This window comes from Carcharhinus amblyrhynchos, chromosome 5 (assembly GCF_965287045.1).
Source record: "Carcharhinus amblyrhynchos chromosome 5, sCarAmb.v2.hapA, whole genome shotgun sequence".
NCBI lineage: Eukaryota > Metazoa > Chordata > Chondrichthyes > Carcharhiniformes > Carcharhinidae > Carcharhinus > Carcharhinus amblyrhynchos.
In genome coordinates, this window is record NC_137328.1 from 82,400,163 (window position 1) to 82,419,760 (window position 19,598).

The window sequence follows — 19,598 nt, forward strand, 5'->3', positions numbered from 1 at the left end:
CAGTGAATTAAAAATGACTCTGTTTTGTGCTAACCACAATCTAACTGCAACTGGTAGAAACCAGGTCATTTATTTTACATTATTTTGAATGTATCATAGTCCATTTATTTCCATCTATATCGTCACTCCTTCGTCATGCCTTTGGTTTCAGTTATCAAAAAATAGTATCATTGTAGGGAATTATAGACTCTGAAGCTGCAATTTTCCAGTCCAATCTGTTGTGAGATGGAAAATTCCTGGCCCAAGTCAATGGACCTTTGGCTGATCCATCACATTTTCCATTTTGACTGCGATGATTCCCACCATGGGAGGATTGGAAAATCCTGGTCATAAAGTCATTTACTGAACAGTAGGAGGCCATCTTTTTTTAAAATTCATTCATAGGACCTGGGTGTTACAGGCTGGCCAGCATTTATTGCACATACCTACTTGTCCAAGGGCAGTTGAGAGTCAACCACATTGCTATGGATCTGGAGTCACTTGCAGGCCAGACCAGGTAAGGACAGCAGATTTACTTATCGAAAGGACATTAGTGACTCAGATGGATTTTTCTGAAAATTGACCATGGTTTCATGGTCATCAATAGATTCTTAATTCCTGATATTATTTTTATTGAATTCAAATTCCACCATCTGCCATGGCAGGATTCATTGGGTCGATTGTCGACGCCTTGCAGAGCAATCCAGTCTGCCCCATCACCCCTGCCTGTTCCATGTGGTCCTGTGAGTTTACTTCCTTCAAGTCTCCATCATGTTTCCTTTTGAAAAGGTTGATGGTTTGCATTTCAACCACCCTCATGGGCATGAGTTCTGGGTCATTGCCACTTGCATCCTCCCATTCCACTGCATCTCTTGCCAAAAACGTAGACCTTCTACCATTAGTTAATAGGAAGAGATTTCTGCTGTCTACCTTACCTAAGTAAGAAGTTTCACAACACCAGGTTAAAGTCCATCAGGTTAACCTGGTGTTGTGAGACTTCTTACTGAGCTCACCCCAGTCTAATGCCAGCATCTCCACATCATACCTTATCTAAACCTATCATAACTTTGCACACCTCCATCATCCTTCCCTCAATAGCCTGGTTTTTTTTCATCATGTTATATTTATTCAATTTTTTTTGCAAGTTACTATTGAATCTGCTTCCACCACTTTTCGCTTTCCAGGATGTGCATTCCAGATCATTATGTCTCACTCCATAAGCAATTTTTTCCTCATATCACTTCTGGTTCTTGTTCTTAATCCTCGATCTTTTTAAGCCAGGGCTGTGTTATTGATCGTCTATCATGGGATCTTGCAGTAACTTGTGCCTACAATTCATCAAGCTTATTTACTGTCCCTCTGCATTGCCACACATATCCTAAAATGCTTTGTGCTGACTACCAGTGATACATGAGTTAACCACTAACCCAATGTTATTTAAACTTACATTATTTTTCACTGAATCCTGTAAATATCAAAATGTGCAACATTATATCCGTTAAGAATAAAAAAAAATCTAGAACCACACTTCTTCTTAAACTGCTTATCTATTGTGATAATCACTAAACCAAAATTAGCCAGACAAAGTTATTACATTAAAGTCTTGGTCTCTTCTTCATCCTCTTAGTTTGATACTTCCATAGGGAAGAGGATGAATGTCTGGCCTTCTTGCACACCTCTGTCACTGATTCCTGTAAGTGGCAGTAAAGAGGCAATAGGGGTCAGACAAGTGCCACTTGTCCTCTGATCTTCTTTCTCCCAATGAGGAAATACTAATGATTTGTACAAATACCCGAGAAAGAGAACTGTAAGAATATTGGGATCCAAGCCTAACTCTGTTCCACTTCTGCGGCACTGACTATCAGACAGTTGTTCAGTTTTGTTTAAATCACAGATTCATTATCATCAGCATAGTCTCAGAAAAGTCAAGTGTAAAGTATGAATGTGAAATTCAACAAGTAAAGTTTAAACCCTTTTCTTGCTCATAGAGAGAATTCTTCCTGGATAAATGTTTCAGTGCAATGGAAGTAGATGCCTTCAATTCTTCACATCCAGTGTCGACTCCAGTGGAAAACCCTGCAGAGATCCAGGAAATGTTTGACGATGTCTCCTATGAGAAGGTAAGTAGATGGGAAATTAACTAATGGCTGCTTTTAAACAAATTGCAACTTCAGAGAAGCAAAAGAATGTCATTGGCCTGGATTTTCATCACCAAGGTGGATAATGGTAATTGAGAGAATTTGGGGCAGGCCTGCCCTTATTGGAAGAAAGTGCCTGTGAAGGCGAGATCTTAATTGCCAGGGTGGATGCAGGCTGCATTCGAGCCAGCGTACCTGGGAAAGACGTCAGAGGCAAGCACATGCTATCCTGTGCTCAGGCCAGCAATTTAACTTCTGCATTGTTACTGTGGGAGTTCATCCCTGTTAAAATAAAATGCAAACATCCTTCTGCACTCATCCCTGACACCGTGTCGCCGTCACACCCTGTGGGCAGCCTGGTGGCACAATGGTTAGCACTGCTGTCTCACAGCACCAGGGACTCGATTTCTGGCTTGGGTCACTGTCAGTGCAGAGTCTGCATGTTCTCCCCATGTCTGCATGGTTTTCCTCTGGGTGCTTCTGTTTCCTCCCACAGTCCGAAAGACATGCTGGTTAGGTGCATTGGCCATGCTAAATTCTCCCTCTGTGTACCTGAACAGGCACCAGAGTGTGGTGATTTAAGGGATTTTTACAGTAACTTCATTGCAGTGTTAATGTAAGCCTACTTGTGACAATAAATAAACTTTAAACACACTCCCTATACCCTATCCATGTTACATCTTCCCCTTGCACCAGGCTATGCTCATCAGTAATTGGTCAGAATAATGGATTTCAGGACTCTCAGCTGACACTTATTATGTATGCTTGACAGAGAGCCCAGACATCCATTACTCTTTGAAACATTTGAGCTGCGGGGAAAATATTGCTTGATTAAGAGTTTTGACTCTCCATTCTCTGCTGTTAATTTCACGTTTATTGCACAAGATAAAGAGTATTTAAGTGCTTCCAGTTTCTATGAAACTTCAAAAGATCTGAATTATTGACAGTTTTATTGGTCGGTATTGAAAATACTTTTTTGACATAGTAGAAAATATTGAATTAATGATTATTTTAAAGCTATTTTTACACATGCTATTGTCATTGTACATTTGGTTCAATGCAGTGTATAGTGATCAGTGGATAAGGAGCTCCATAGCTTGGCATGCATATGAGGGACCAGGGAGGGGTAGGTTGAAGGGCATAGCTTGGCATAGTGGGCATGAGAAGCCATAGAGAGGCACGGGGGCATGAGAAGTACCCTTTGAAGTAACGTTTTAAAAGGTCCCCTCATGCAGACTATGAATCACAGCACCTTTTGGGGGCCATGAACCACAATTCATTGAAGATCTGGCCTGACTACATGAACATTGCAGAGGAATAGCTCATATCTATCTGTGCAATGGAGCTGGCCAGTTTGGGAGTGCTTGTTGTGGACCTATGACCTGAACAAGCCCATACCCTTAAAAAGCACTCCTGAATATTGGACAGCCTGGGAATGGAATTGGGAATCCCGAAATTGGGATCTGTCCACCATTTTGAAAATACTTCAGAGTCACCCAGACTAGGCAAAAATCCAAGCCAGAGGTGAGGTATTCAAATTCGAGGAGGTTGAGTTACTCACCTGGCCTCTGGTCTGCTGTTGTAGCTGGCGTATTTATATGGCTGGATAGGGAATAGTAAGGTGGATAGGGGAATGTCTATAGGTGCTGTCTATATGTACTTCCAGAAGATGTTTGATAAGGTTCTGCACAAATTATTAACAAAATTGAGAATGAATGCAATTAAGTTTGTGACATGGGTTAGTAATTGGCTGTGTAGATTGTGTTAAAGTAAGTATGAATGAGAATGTGACAAGTACATTCTGTTGTAAAAATCAGTCTGTTTTAACCCTTATACGGTGGACAAATAACTTTGAGTAGCTGTCTTATTAGTACAAACAATATTTATTTAAACCCACACAATCAATAATCACCCACCCGACCAACAATAAGTTCACTTACAGAAAATACTAGAATTCAAGTACAATACAAGACCTTGACTTAACTGTGTGTGACTGACAAGTCCCCAAACAGATATTGGCCTTTATCTCTGCACTGGTCTTGGTAGTTGTCTGCGTAGTCTGGTCCTTTAGTCTGGTGTGGTACCCTGGCTCTGATCTTCTTTCTTTCCTCCCTTCTCAGGTGTGGTGGCTCTCCGTCGTTGTAGCTTGTTCGTGGGGTCAGAGAGAGATTCCTGGTTGTGCAGCATCCTTTATATCCCGTTTGGTTTCACGCCCTTTTTTTGGCCATTGCCAATCAATCGATCAGGACTTGATCACCCTGATCGATAAGAGTCCAATCAGGTGCTACCACACCGATCTCAGGGTGTGTCCCCAGTGGCCATGCCTGTAGGTGTTGGAGGCACGTAGGTCACATACCTTCCTCCTAAATAAGGATTCACGGTGCCTTTACGTCTGGCACACAACCCAGTGTGACCAGAAACTCTCTTTCATCCTGGAGATGGCCCATATCCTGTGTATTCACTCATCAGGGTTGCAGCCTGTTTGTCTGTCTTTAAACTGCAGCCTGTCGGCTTAGTTTCTTGCCCAGTTATCCCAGAGTGCTTTACAAAACGCCATTTTAGATGGCCTATTTGGCTACATTCTGTTCTCTTGTCTTTTCAGGCTCACCGGGGTATGATAAATATACTCATGTAGGGAAGAAGTATTATTATCTACAATCAACTTTAAATTATTGCCTTCTGTGAAAAAATACAACACGAATAACAATCTTGATTAAATATGTGCTAGTTTTAGTCTGTCTAATGAAAAACTATTATGACTCTGATAAAATTTTCACAGCACTTTCTTAACCAAGTGTTTTGCCTTATTTGCAAAAATTTGATTTGTGATAGAACCATTAAACTTGGTGATTTCCATGATGATCAGGAATTAATGGGACTCGATGACATTGCTAACGCCACAACTTGACATTAATATGTTTGCAATAAATACAGCGTGTAAGATTAATTGACTGTCTTTGACAATGCAGCAATGTTGTAATGTAAGAGATTTAATGTTACAATGTTTGATTGGTCTGAATTGCAGGGAGCTTGCATTTTGAACATGCTGATGGACTACCTGACAGAAGATGTTTTTAAAGCTGGCATTATTAACTACCTACGGCAATATAGCTATGGAAATGCAAAAAATGAGGATTTGTGGGACAGTCTGACGAATGTAAGCTCAAATATTCCAATGTGTAAAATCATTTTTGTTAATAGACTCCTGGTTGGTGATAATTCATATCAACTGTTTTATGCCATTCTCCTTCTTTGAACCCTTTAAGCAGAATTATTGAGGGCAATCATGATTATTCCCAAATGCCACATCTCTTTGGTCAAGGATATTAATGGATGGAATTATTGTAATGGAGCGATAAACTGGTGTAAATCACCAAATACATTGCAAAATGTTTTTGAACAGTATGTAGTAATTACCCCACAAATTATTAGTCATCTTTGATGTGCCTTTTTGGCTTATTTTATTCCATACACCAGTCACTGTTACCCAGTGGCTATATCAATGTTATTAGCTGCATGGCTCTGTCATGTTTTGACCTCTGATTTTTTTACCTTCTGTGGGGAAACAGTTAGATTCTCTGCTTGGTACCTTCTGAATAGGAAGGTTACAACTGAAAATTTGAAGTGTTGGCAATTTATGGGCAAGTTAATTAAATTTGCTTTTATGTTTATCCAAGTTAGTGACCCCAAGATAGATGAAAGAAAAATTAGTTGGTTATATCAAGATAGATGAAAGGAAATCTAAGTTCCCAGTAGAAAATTACATTAAGGACTTTTATATCAGTTAAACTGCAGCTTGAAGCAGATTAAAAATTATTTTTTTAAAAAGGTAGCTTTATTTAAATTACAGAAGGGATAATATTATGTGTTAAAGCACCCCATCCTCATTGATCAGCGGGAATTTTTCTATTTCCTTTATTAGTTTTCATCTTTAAGAGACATAATTGGTCTGGTGTCAGCTCCTCATGAAAAATGCTTTGTGTTGTGCACCAGGCTTTTTTATACAGAACCTTAGCTACCAAAGAGTAAGACAGAAAAGGTTAAATAAAAACAGAAAATGGTGAATACAACCAGCAGGTCTGGCAATGGGTGTGTGGTTTCAGACCTTTGAGGAGGAGCCTCCAATTGGCAGTGCTGGGAACTAGTTTAACTGAGATGGTGGGGTCATGTTTGTTTCTTTTAAGCAAGAGCTAGTTAAATATTCAATGATTGACTTTATCAATAACTATAGAGAGGGAAGTGTCAAGATTACATGGATGAATTATTTGGACTTTTAAAGTTCAGTGAGTAATTTTGCCAATGTAGTCCTCACGATATGAAGTCAAATAGAGTCCACAATAGAGAGATTCTATTGATCTATAGATCAATATAGATCTATAGAGTTCTTGATCTATAGAAGGTGATTAAGCAGGTGATTAAAACCTTGGTCAAACAGCTCCATTTTTTAAGCAATGCCTTAAAGAAGGACAAGGTGAGAGAAATGCAGAGAAATTTAGAGAGGTTAGGGCCTATGTGGCTAAAAGCATAGTTACCAGTGATGCTGACAAAGTATGTGGGCCATGCATAAGATGTCAGAGTTGATGAAGCATAGGGTTCTCCGAGGACTGTAAGGCTGGGGGAGCTGACAGTGATAGGGAAGGGCAAGGCCGTGGAAGGATTTAAAACCATGGATGAGAATTTGAAAATTGAGGCACTGGCTGCTTAGGAACCAATGCAGATCAGTGAGTGAGCAAACGGAATGGACAGTGGGAAATTGATGTGAATTACAGGCAGCAGAGTTGTGCCATCTTACAATAATCCTTGCAGAAGGGCAATCTTATATTTACAGTTGTTTAATTTTCTTATAATTTAAATAATTCCACATTTAAAAATTGACTAAAAGTACAACACATTGTTTATTTTTCTAGATTTGTCCGTCAGATAATACACATGGAAACAGACTAAGTGAACAACAGTTTTGCTTAAAAAAGTCAGAGCTGCCTCCTGGTTCTGTAAGATGACATTTTTTTTTAAATTGTTGGTGTTATTTACAAATTATTTCAGGAAATTGAAGTTTGAAATATAATTGGTTGCTGAAAAGTCTGAGTTTTATGTCTGCCTGCAAAATATATTTCAATTATTATTTCTAAAAATTATGTTCTGTGTACTCCCTGATGTACTTTATTTTTTGCACCTCTCTACTTCCAAATTAATTTGTTTTCTCCAGTTTGTTAGAGTATATTTGCACATTTTTCTGAATAAAAGCCAATCTATCACCAAAAGTAATCCGGACAGTTTTACCTTTTTACCATTCAACAAAGATAGCACGGAAATATCTTTAACCTGGAGGCTCAGACTAATGCTCTGGGTTTGTAGGTTCAAATCCTCACAGGGCAGCTGATGGAATTTAAATTTAATTAGTTAATTAATCTGGAGTTTTAAAAAGGCTTCCTCAGTAATGGTGACTTTAAAACTATCATATTGTCGTAAAAACCCATTTGGTTTACAAATGTCCTTTAGGAGAAGGAAATTTGCCATCCCTACCTGACCTGGTTTATTCTGAACTGGTCTCTGAAGTGGTCTAGCAAGCTGCACAGTACTAAACCACCACAGTAAAGGTGAAATGAATGAAATTGGGCAAAGCATCTGGCATCAGGCCTAGTATTGTTAGGAGTGACTGTCACACAGTCCTTGTGAAGTCAGAATCACATCATCTTACCAAGGATGCCCACCATCATGTTGTGTGGCACTACCATAGTACTGCATGGGATTGATTAACAGCAGATCTAGCAACTCAAGACTAAGCATCTTTAAGGTGCTGTGGGCCATCAGCAGCAACAGAATCGTATTCAACCACAATCTATAACCTCATGGCACGGCAAATCCTGACTCTACCATTCCCAGAAAGCCAGCAAATCAACCCTGGTTTGTTAGGGAATGCAGAAGAGCATACCAAGACTAGCGCAAAGCAAACCTAAAAATGACGTGTCAACCTGGTGAAGTTACAACACAGCACACCAATCGGTAGAAGGCATAAACAGTCAACGGGTCAGATCAAAGTTCTTTAGTTTTGCTAAATCCAGTTCTGTAGGTGGTGGACAATTAAGCAACTAACAAAGGAGGAGGCTGCACAACATCCGCAATGATGGGGGTGCCCAACACCTCAATGCAAACAGCAAGATTGAATGATTTGCAACAGTCTTCGGTAGAGAGGTTACCAGCTTCAGAGATGTCAGTTTTCAGTCAGTTTAATTCACTCCAGGTGATATCAAGAAATGGCTGAAGGCAAAGCTATGAGCCCTGACAAAAGTCCAAGAATAGTATTGGAGACTTCACTTCCAAACTAAGTACAACCCTAGCTAAGCTGTTCCAGTACAACTACAACAATGGCATCTGTCCGACTGCAGTTCAAGAAGGTGGCTTATTGCCACCTTCTCAAGGGTAATTAGGGAACAGCAACAAATGCTGCCCTATCCATGAAAGAAGAAGAATTTGGAAATGGTCCAGGCATGTCCTACCCACAAAAAGCAGATTGAACGCATTTGGCCAGTTACTGCCCGTCAGTAATCATTAGCAACATAATGAAAGAGCGTCATCAAAAGTGTGATCAAGTAGCATTTACACAACTTGCTTCTGGTTGGGAAGATATAACTAGTGTGGTGCCATGGGGTTTGGTCCTTGAGTCCAAATTATTTACAATCTATATTAATGACTTGGATGCAAGTATTGTAGGTACTGTAGCCAAATTTGCAGATGACTCTAAAATAAGTGGGATAGTAAGTTGAGATAGTGAAATAAGAAATTTAAAAATGGACATGGATAGGTTAAATGGATAGGGCAAAATTTGACATATACTTCGGAGTGCTTCAGTGCAGAGGGATGTGGATGTCTTTGTGCATGAATCGCAAAAATCTAATATGCAGGAACAGCAGTTAAAATAGAAAGCAATTGGAATCTTGGCTTTTATTGCTAAAGGAATAGAATATAAAAATAGTGAAGTGTTGCTACTACTGTACTGTAGGATAAATCACCTACTCCTGCTCCTAGTTTTTATAGTCTTGTGTTCATTGATGCTCAGTTTGGGTCCTGCTAAGATCACTAGGCTCCTGACCTCACCTCAACCTTGGTCCAAATATGGACAAAAGATCTGAAGTCAGGAGGTGAGGCAGGAGTGCTAACAATGCACTGTACAAATATACAATAACATTTTGATGAAATTGCTGCAATAAAACACACAAAAAAATTGGATCAGTGCACAAATGCTCAGTGCAATCAGTGAAGCACCCCTTTCAGGATTCATCTCCATGATCATTTTGTGCTTTTACTACCCAACTTTAACTAGACAATGCCCTCAAAATAATTCTCTAATTAATTATGAAGACATTACCAAATATTATTTCTAGAAATGCATACACTCCTTTCCAATACCATACAATTCAAGATTGTTTATTCCGTATAACAGGACAAAATGGCAGTGCAAGTAAACAAAAAAGGAAGATCAGTAATGCCTGAGAACACTTTATTGGAAGCACTGACTGATGTTGCTGAAAAAAGTAGGAAAGGAACAAGAAAACTGAACAAAGGCACATGAGAAAGCACAATTACACACTCCAAATAATTTGAATTAAACAATATAAATAAGATAATGTAGGAGTTTAGTACAAAAGAATGAGTTATCAAATAATTTGAATTAAATGGAGTTTTATGAAACTTTTTATATGCAGTACCTAGGGAATATGAAAGGTGGCAGTATAGTATGTAATGTATTGTGAGATTCAATCGTAACCAAGAAACGGGAAATGACAATTTTAGTCATAAATAATTGACACTGTATAAAGCATTTCAGTGTAGTGTTCTTATCTCCATTTTGCAGCAGTGGTTTATGGAAGATGTCCTTGACGTAAAAGCAATGATGAACACCTGGACACTTCAGAAGGGATTCCCACTGGTTACCGTTACAATGAAAGGAAGACAAGTACTATTACAACAGGAGCGTTATCAAAAAGGTTCTCATTTCCAAGATTCAAATTCAGAATCTTCAAGGTAATAATTCTAAGTATCTTTTAAATTTACCCATTCTTGCAACAGATCTTTCGCTTGTCCCTTTGTACATAAAAACTTGTTGACTGCAGATGATTTGACTACAAGAATCCTTTGGATCTGGACAGCATTACATTTGAAGCAAAAACTGAACTTTATTGTCAAATGTTAAAACCATAATAAACATTCGTACAAAAGTTCTGCACAGTGGTGTAGTTTAACACATTCATTTTCAGCTTGGCTCTTGTGTTTGAATCAAATCCAGGCAGATGTAACAAAGGTTTCCTCTTTCTGTTTTCTCTTTACGTTCGTTTAAAAAGAACACCTATGTAAAATGAATGTGATCGATCTTACTTCATCTCCCAATGAACATGAAATCACAGCTCAAAACTTTCCATAGTTTAGCTGTAAATTGACAATCACACCCAGCTCACCCAGAAAGATTGATGCGGGAAGTAAAGTTTATTATTTGACTGTCTGTTTTGAGATGTGCACAAAGCTGTAAAGTAACGGAATAGGCTGATATTAGTTTAATATTCACAGGAGACTGGATGGTAGTCCACTGCCTCCAACTTTTCCGTTTCAGAGATTCATGTCCTCAAAGTGTTGCCCTTGTTCTATAGCGGTGGATCACACTTGCTATTTCAAAGTTATGGTGGATCACTCTCACAAGTTCATAAACAGACTCCTTCCCTCATACCATGAAATCGGAACTCTAGCAACTGCAAGCGATTTTCACTCCCAGAGGCCCCTCTGATATAGAAAAGTAGCAACCAGGTTTTCCCTCTGGTTTGCAATAATGTCATTTATCATGTTTTAACATGATTTGAGCTTCTCAACAATTAAGACTATCTTATCTTGCTGATAGTATGATGAGCCAATGCACTGATGCATGCACACTTAACGTGCTTTAAAACAGACATTAAATATTCTGTAAATATTAGGAATGAGCAAAGGTGTATTTTTTTCAATCCATTTTAATTTACATCATGTTCATACCAATTGTCTTTCTTGTGCCCTCTGATAAAGTCAATATGGCCTATTTGTTGAGAGCCTCTGTTGTAGTGAGTTACCATGCTGCTCTTTAATGTATGGATTCAAATCAAAATCAGACCAATGGGGCAATTGGCTGCAGGGATTAGTGTGAAATCAGTTTGTGCAATCTGAAGTCCTAATAGATCTACAGAATAGAATGTCATTGGAAGTTGGTAGTCCCCAGCATGTTCCAGTGGTAAATCAGTGAGGGAAGGAATGTTTCTCTGGTTAAGTTGTTTCTGTGATCTGACTCATTCTGCAGCTATATCTGCTGATCTGGGAGTGCTTAATACTGGTATTGGGTACAACAGCTGAGAAATGTTTCAGTCCTCACCATTGCTTTGTAAACACATAATGTGACCTGGAAAAAAAAATCATTTTATTTGTTTCTTTTGTAGTTATCTGTGGCAAATTCCACTAACTTACATTACAAGCCATTCCCAAACCATCCAGAGGCACTTGATGAGGACTAAAAAAGGTAAACTCCATTTATCACATTTCAACAAGATTTGAGCTTCTCAACAATTAATATTATCTTATATTGCCGATAGTATGATAAGTCAGTGCACTGATGCATGCACACTTCGTGCTTTAAAAGAGCCATTAAATATTCTGTAAATATTAGGAATGAGAAAGGTGTATTTTTTTTTCGATCCTTTTCCACCAATTTAACGTACAAAAATACAAATATATGAATTAGGAACAGAGTAGGCAGTAAGGCCCCTCAAGTCTGCTCCGCCATTCAGTAAGTTCATGGCTGATCTGATTGTGGCTTCAACTCCACATTTTGCCTTTTCTTGATAATCTTTGACTCCCTGATAACATAGAATCATAGAATCCCTACAATGCAGAAGAAGGCCATTTGACCCATCGAGTCTGCACCGACCATAATCCCACCCAGGCCCTACTTCCGCAACCCCACATATTTACCCTGCTAATCCCCTGACACTAGGGTCAATTTATCATAGCTAATCAACCTAACCCACATATTTTTGAACTGTAAGAGGGAACCCATGCAGACATGAGAAAAACGTGCAAACTCCACACAGACAGTGACCCTAGGATGGAATTGAACCTGAGTCCCTGGTGCTGTGAGGCAGCAGTGCTAACCTCTGTACCACCGCGCCACCCAGGTCCCTTTGACTCCTTTGATATCTGAGGATCTGTCTTCGTCTACCTTAAAGATATTTAATCACCTTGCCTTCACTGCTCACTGGGGAAGTGACTTCCAAACATTCATAACTCTCTGAGGAAAAATATTCTTTTCACCTCCATCTTAAAAAGGAGATCCCTTATTTTGAAACTGTGCCTTCTAGTTCCAGGGCAGAATTTTCCAATCCCGCCTGTCACAGGAATCGTAACATGCAGGACATGGACCATGCAAAGGTCCATTGACTTTGGATGGGATTTTCCAGTCTTGGGGCGAGAATGGCTAGAAAATCCTGTCCCTAGTCTCTCCCACAGGGAAACATCCTATCAGCTTGCATTCTATCACATTCCCTCAGAATCTTACATGTTTCAATAAGATCACCTCTCATTCTTCTAAACTACAGAAGATAAAATCTCAACCTGTCCAGCCTTTTCTCATAAGATAAACCCCCATCCCAGATATCGGTCAAGTCACCTTTCTCTGAACTATTTCTAATGCACTTATCTCCTTTTCTTAAATAAGGAGACCAATACTGTACATGCTATTTCAGATGTGATCTCACCAACACCCTACAACAAACTACAGCAAAGCATCCCTATTTTTATATTCTGTTTCCCTTGCAATAAACAATATTCCATTTACAAATTTGCAGTTTAACAACTTAATCATTCCATTTGCAATTCTTCCCTTGTTCATTTACAGTTGGAACATGCATCCAGGCCGTGCTTGCAGAGATATTCTGGGCAAATGTCATCAGAGTGGAATAGATTTTGATTGATTATCACATGCATACTGTCCCAGGAGAGATCACTAGATATCAGTCAGCAGTAGGAATCCTGGCTGATTTGTGTAGCGACCTTACCCTGATCTCAGCTAAAGCCACCTAATTGAACACAGATGGGGATGACATTTTAAACCTTTCTGATCTCAGTCACTCTGCTAGATGTTTTAACAATTGGGATGTAATACTTTGTGACCTTTCCCTTATCCCACTCCTCTTGTCTGATTTATATTTTCAGGAAGATCTGGCTATGTTAAAGATTTAATATTTATTTATTAGTGTCACAAGTAGCCTTACATCAACAGTGCATTGAAGTTACGGTGGAAATCCCCTAGTGGCAACACTCCGGCGCCTGTTTGGGTACACCAAGGGAGAATTTAGCATGGCCAATGCAACTAAATTGCACATCTTTTGGACTGTGGAAGGAAACTGGAGCACCTGGAGGAAATCCACGCAGATATAGGGAGAACATACAGACTCTGCACAGACAGTGACCGAAGCCAGGAATCAAACCCGGGTCCCTGGAGCAGTGAGTCAGCAGTGCTAACTACTGTGTCACCACGCTGCCCAGTGATTAAGACCTCCAAATTGTACTGAACTGTGCAAGAATCTCAATGTATAGTCAGCAAATTATGTCTGCAGTGCCCTGAGTACTGCACGCAGTATCATATTTCAGAAAAGTAAAAACATTCTACAGCAGGGCGGCACAGTAGCACAGTGGTTAGCACTGCTGCTTCACAGCTCCAGGGATCTGGGTTCAATTCCTGGCTTGGGTCAGTGTCTGTGTGGAGTTTGCACATTCTCCCCGTGTCTGTGTGCATTTCCTCCAGATGCTCCGGTTTCCTCCCACAGTCCAAAGATGTGCGGGTTAGGTTGATTGGTCATGTTAAAATTGCCCTTAGTGTCCTGAGATGCGTAGGTTAGAGGGATTAATGGGTAAACATGTAGAGATATGGGGGTAGGGCCTGGGTGGGATTGTGGTCAGTGCAAACCTGATGGGCTGAATGGCCTCTTTCTGTACTGTACGATTTCTATGAGATCAAAGGTAGAATTTTACACAATGCTAGGGTCTGTGCATAAATGTTGGGGGCAAGCCCACCCCCTCTGTGTTTGCTTGCTGCATAGCAATTTAACAACCGACATATTAAGGAAGAAATTCTCAAGAGAGCTGCCAGCTAACTCAATGGGTGGCAGCTATTTGGTCCTAGTCATGCCTATGGGTATGATGTCCTCTGCTGGGATTACATCCAATCTCTAGTGAAGATTGCCACTGGAGCCAGACATTGAGTTGGGTAAGACAGAGTTCCAGAAGCCTGAAAATTCTTCTAACTTCAACCAGGCCTCAACTGACTACTTTCTGCACTCTGCACACATACCACATGACCCTGTCAATCATTCTAATCAAAAATCCCAGGGGAACTTAAGTAAACAGAAATCCATACTTAAAATAAACACTTATAAAGTTGAAATGTATAATTACCTTGCTCTCCTAAAATCGGAGCTGCATTCCCTCCAGACATACCAACTGCCTGTAGAATAAACTTGAACATTTAAACATTCCCCTTAAAAATAAAAACCGTATCAATTGCACTACTATCATCACAGAAGACCAGATTTTATTAAAAAAATTAAGCTTCTAAATGTGATCTATAGTGGCTCACAAAATTGATAATGTATCTTTAGAAGTGCCTTTGATTTATTGTGTTGCTAGACTTGTTCTGTAAGAAGGTTTTGATTTGATTTCTCTTTCACTCAGATGCTATCACTCTTCCGGAGGAAGTGAACTGGATAAAGTTCAATGTGGATATGAATGGCTATTACATGGTGCATTATGAAAATGATGGATGGGATACCTTAATCAAACTACTGAGAGGAAATCACACAGTCCTTAGCAGCAATGACCGAGCTAACCTTATAAACAATGCCTTCCAGCTTGTAAGGTAAGGAATGTAATTGATTTTCATCTAGTTTTCATTTACTTTGAAAGGAGATTCACAAGGAATTTGTGTATGTTCAGCTCAGGCACCCTGGTTAGTAAAGATAATGACAGTGTAATATTTACTCGAGTTATGTGTCATTTAAATCTTTACTACCTTCGATGGGTGCTGAAGAAAAGTGGGTGAAAATGATGTCATGGTGGCCAGATAAATTAGGATTATTGCTAATGTAGAACATACTGGACATTTTAGGCATGGTGGCCTGTTTCTATTGTTCGATGAATTTTGGGAATGTATCTGAATATGTTTTTGTGAGGTTACTTCATGTTTGTTTTTTACCAAGCATAGCGTTTTCCAGAACTACCCACTGCCAAGATCATTCAGTCCTTCCAAAAGTCAATGGAATGTTGGCAGGGTTGCTGAATCTCCAGTTGTGGGTTCCACCATGACAGGGCCAAAAATCCCAGCCCAAGTCTTTTCTTTTTTTCTCCTGGAGATGGGGAATCATGGTGAAGTAAACAGAGCTTTTGGTTATCTCACCAAGTAGCCATTCTGTGTCTGAACATTGATGGATTATTTGCTACGGAGATCATCGCTGGGCTGTGCTGGGTCAGCTTCACTAAGAAATCTCTGTCATGTTTGTTGGTACCTAGCACAGATTCTCTAATCCCTTATACTCCAGGTCAACTCTGAAGCATTTGGCTTCAGTGATGTTTGATCTAAGTTAGTCGCAATGCTGCACAATAACGCTTAAAAAAATACAAACTAAACCTATTTGGTTGCTTTATTCTTTCATGGGATTTGAACACCACTGGTAAGGCGAGCAGTTGTTGCTGATCCCTAATTGTCCTCAGGAAGGTGGTAGTGAACTGTCTCTTCAACCGCTGCCATCTGTCCCGTGTAGATAACCCAGAGTGCTGTTAGGAAGGAGTTCCAGGTTTCTGGCCACGTGACAGTGAAGCTACTGTGATATAATCTCAAGTCAGTATAGCTTGGAGAGGCCCTTGGTGGCAATGATACGCCTGCAGTCCTTAGGGGCATTTTGCACTGGAGTTCGCCACAAGCTTAAATAGCAACGCAGACACAAAATCCCACAAGAGCTGAAAATCAAGCATCTCACCAGCAAGCTCTTGTCTTCAGATTTCCACCTCTCCCACATTTTCCTGCCCCGCCTGTGTGATGACCTGGGTCACGCCCCCATTTTCTTGTGCAGATTGTTGCACAGTCTGGCAAGAAAAATTGCCAGTGTGGCTGCTGAGTTGTATGCTGGTTTTCTTGCCACAAATTGCCACAATGGCTTTTGCTACCAGATAAACCTGTTGGACTTTAACCTGGTGTTGTAAGACTTCTTACTTGCTTACCACAACCAGCACTGTATACAGAAATAGAAAAACTCTGCCCCTTGTCCTTCTAGGTGGTTGAGGTGTGAGTTTGGAAGGTGCTGTCGAAGTAGTAATATGGGAATGAATATTTTGAGTCAGTTTTGGCCTTTGAGCAGCCACCTGTTCTAATGGTAATGAGCTGCTGTGATTTTTGAATGATTTCACTAGAATTTGTCAGGTAAAGCTGTAAATGCCAAACAAGGATTCTGTTGCAGCTTACTGTTTTAGACCCTCAGGAATGTTGGCTAGCTGAGACATTAGCAGAAGGGAAGAAGGTGCATTAACTAAGGTGAGATGTGGCCGATTTTGTAAGTGTTCTGGCCATTTTCTGATTGGAATGTAAGTGCACAAGGGCAGAGGTTCATGCTACAAACTCTGCCCATGTATCTTGTGAAACTGCAATCAGGATCTTTACTGCCATTAAGACTGTAGCTTTCACAAGTCATTTCACAAGTGAAAATCACTCGATTGAGTGGTGTTTGCTCCAAGGTAATAATGCACGTGCTAGAATGAAATTTAGTCCTGAAAATGAGTATTGCAAGGAGAACAGCTTAAGAATAAATTAATACATGTATTAATGTATACCATGTCACAGAATAAATCAAAACATATTGCAAATGAGGAAAAAAAGGACACAAGCTTTATTGTTCATGATATAACCATGTTGAGATTGATAAATACTTCTTATTCATCGATTATTTATTTACTTAGTATGGTGCAAGCTCTTTTCTGTGGTTTCTATCCATTATATTGCACAAACAGCAATTTCTACTCTATTGTAATTTACCTGATAATACAATCAGTGCCTAGTATCTTATTGATGAGGAAAGCACTTTGATTAACTAGCTCTTATAGACCAAATGGCATTTTCTATCCTCTGATTTCCGTGCGTTGGTGAAGCTGACACATTTAACCATGTAATGCTGCATTTTGGCACTGCAGTGGCCAACTGGGCAAATGCAGCCTGAATGATTCTCTGGTGTTCAGTAAGTAAGTACAATGTGTGATGCTGAATGACTAGAAAGGTCCTAAGTTAGTTCTGTAGTTTAACAAAAAGCAAAATGCTGCAGATGCTGGAAATTTAAACCAAGAACAGAAAAGACTAGATTTACTCAGTGTGTTGGGCAACATTGTGGAGAAAGAAACAAGTATTGCATGATGTGCTGTGTTTTTTTTATCCCATTATTTGACAACAAATGAAAATCAATAATGCAATGCTCATCTTACACTTCACCAGGTTAAAGTCCATCAGATTTATTTGGAATCATGAGCTTTTGGAGCACTGCTCCTTCATCAGGTAAGTCAGCGCTCGTGATTCCAAATAAACCTGTTGGACTTTGACCTGAAGTTGTGAGACGTCTTACTGTGCCCACCTCAGTCCAACACGAGCATCTCCACATCATCTTACATTTGGCATTTGTTGATTGGCTTTTGTCACCCCTTCCACATGACACCACAGTTTTTTCTATCCAATCATCATAGTTATGTCTATCAAATCATCACTAGTTCATCATAACTGCGAATTACACTGCATAGAAATGGCTACCACAACACCCTAACTTATTAACTTTTGTGTTAATTAGTATAGGGAAGCTGCCTCTGGACAAAGCCCTTGACTTGACGCTATATCTGAAGAATGAAGTCAGCACCATTCCAGTATTCCAAGGCATGAACGAACTCATACCCATGTATAAGCTTATGGAGAAGAGAGAAATGGTGGAAGTTGAAAATAAAATGAAGGTACAATTAATTACAGTGATGATGTAGTTCTGTGCAGTGGGACACTGACTGTCAGTAAAGAACAGCTTTGAAATAATGTATATTTTACTTGTGCAATTTAGTAATGATGTCCTTCGATACTATGAAGGGCTTGTCAGTGAAACCATTTGAAACCTCAGTCGTCCACTATTTTAGTAGTTTTTATGGAGGCCACGTTTCCCAGGTATTGGGAAACTCAGTCGGTAAAAGGAGGTTAGAAGGACATGATCCATGAGATATGTTAGTTTAGAGCAGTGCTTCAGCTCCATGATGTTCATCATTTTACAGGCAAAAGTTTAAGCTGCCCTTCTGTCAATTTCACCAGGATATCCAGGAAGCCCTTACTTCTGGTTTTCTGGATATGCATACTTCCCAGATGATCCCCGCAGCGTCTGTGCCAACATGTATGGCTTTTGACAATCCAGGGACTGGAAGATCTGGGCCTGAACATTAGGAGATGATGCCCACTCTTATCAGTATTTGAGTAAAGTTCCTGCCTTTTTGAGCTGGGTGCTTCCAATGTTATGCCTTGGCACAAATGTTAATGGAGTTCGCTTTGGGCGATCTAATTTAGTTTACTGCAGTTGGAAACCTGGTAGAGGTGCCCTACATTTTCTTGGCTGTTACTATACATATATTATTTATCTGTTGTTTTTTATACATATAACATACTTTATTGGTATAATATGGTTGAGATTTGGAGTATCTTGGAGTGTCAGCCTAAAACAGGTTGTGTTGTTGGATATAGACTATCTCACCTGGTCATGTGCAGCATTGGCATAGCTTGCTGTTCCTGTGGTGATGGGCAATAGGGCAGAGGAGTTTCCACTCTTCAGACAGAATTACTGCCCATAGGGCCCATTTCGTATCACCTCCTTGAAATTCTGCCCTCTGCCGAGGAATGGCTGATCACTAATAGCTAACCTAATCAAAACCAAGCCAAACTAGTAGTTGTGAATACTCTGTGATCAGGTGCTACAATGATGTGATTAGCATGTAATATGATGTACAGCTGGGCTATCACCTGAGTAAGAATAACTACGTACAACTTGATATTAAAAATAATATCTTGCTATGTCTTCACCTTGAGATATATTGGCTCATTTTATATCATTCCAAATGTGCAATTTTCTGTCATCTTCAAACTAGTGAATTTTGAGAAAAATAATTTGGTGTTTCCATGTTAAAAAAATAAGTTGACACAGTTCGATCTATTTTGTAACATACTGTTTGGTTAGACCAAAGCAATGTTTCAAAATTATTTTGTTCTTTTAGTATATATCATAGCAGTGACATTTTCCAAGCACGACACTTCATTATTGAGCTTTTCATTTTAAATACGGTTGGATTGGACTGGGAGAGGATGGGGGATTGCCAGTTGTCCAAATATCATCTCAAAATTGGACAACTAATTAAAGA

General features: G+C 39.6%; 1 protein-coding gene across 1 annotated transcript in view; it reads left to right on the forward strand.

Annotated features, from left to right (window-relative positions):
* The window catches only part of erap1b (endoplasmic reticulum aminopeptidase 1b), a 62,486-nt gene that overhangs the window by 26,478 nt on the left and 16,410 nt on the right, over positions 1–19,598 (forward strand). The window contains exons 8-14 of the mRNA XM_080189087.1: positions 1,968–2,099; positions 5,143–5,274; positions 7,025–7,108; positions 9,970–10,139; positions 11,570–11,649; positions 14,859–15,042; positions 18,005–18,161. Of these exons, the coding sequence (XP_080045213.1) occupies positions 1,968–2,099; positions 5,143–5,274; positions 7,025–7,108; positions 9,970–10,139; positions 11,570–11,649; positions 14,859–15,042; positions 18,005–18,161 (939 nt within the window). The remainder of the gene's footprint in view (positions 1–1,967; positions 2,100–5,142; positions 5,275–7,024; positions 7,109–9,969; positions 10,140–11,569; positions 11,650–14,858; positions 15,043–18,004; positions 18,162–19,598) is intronic.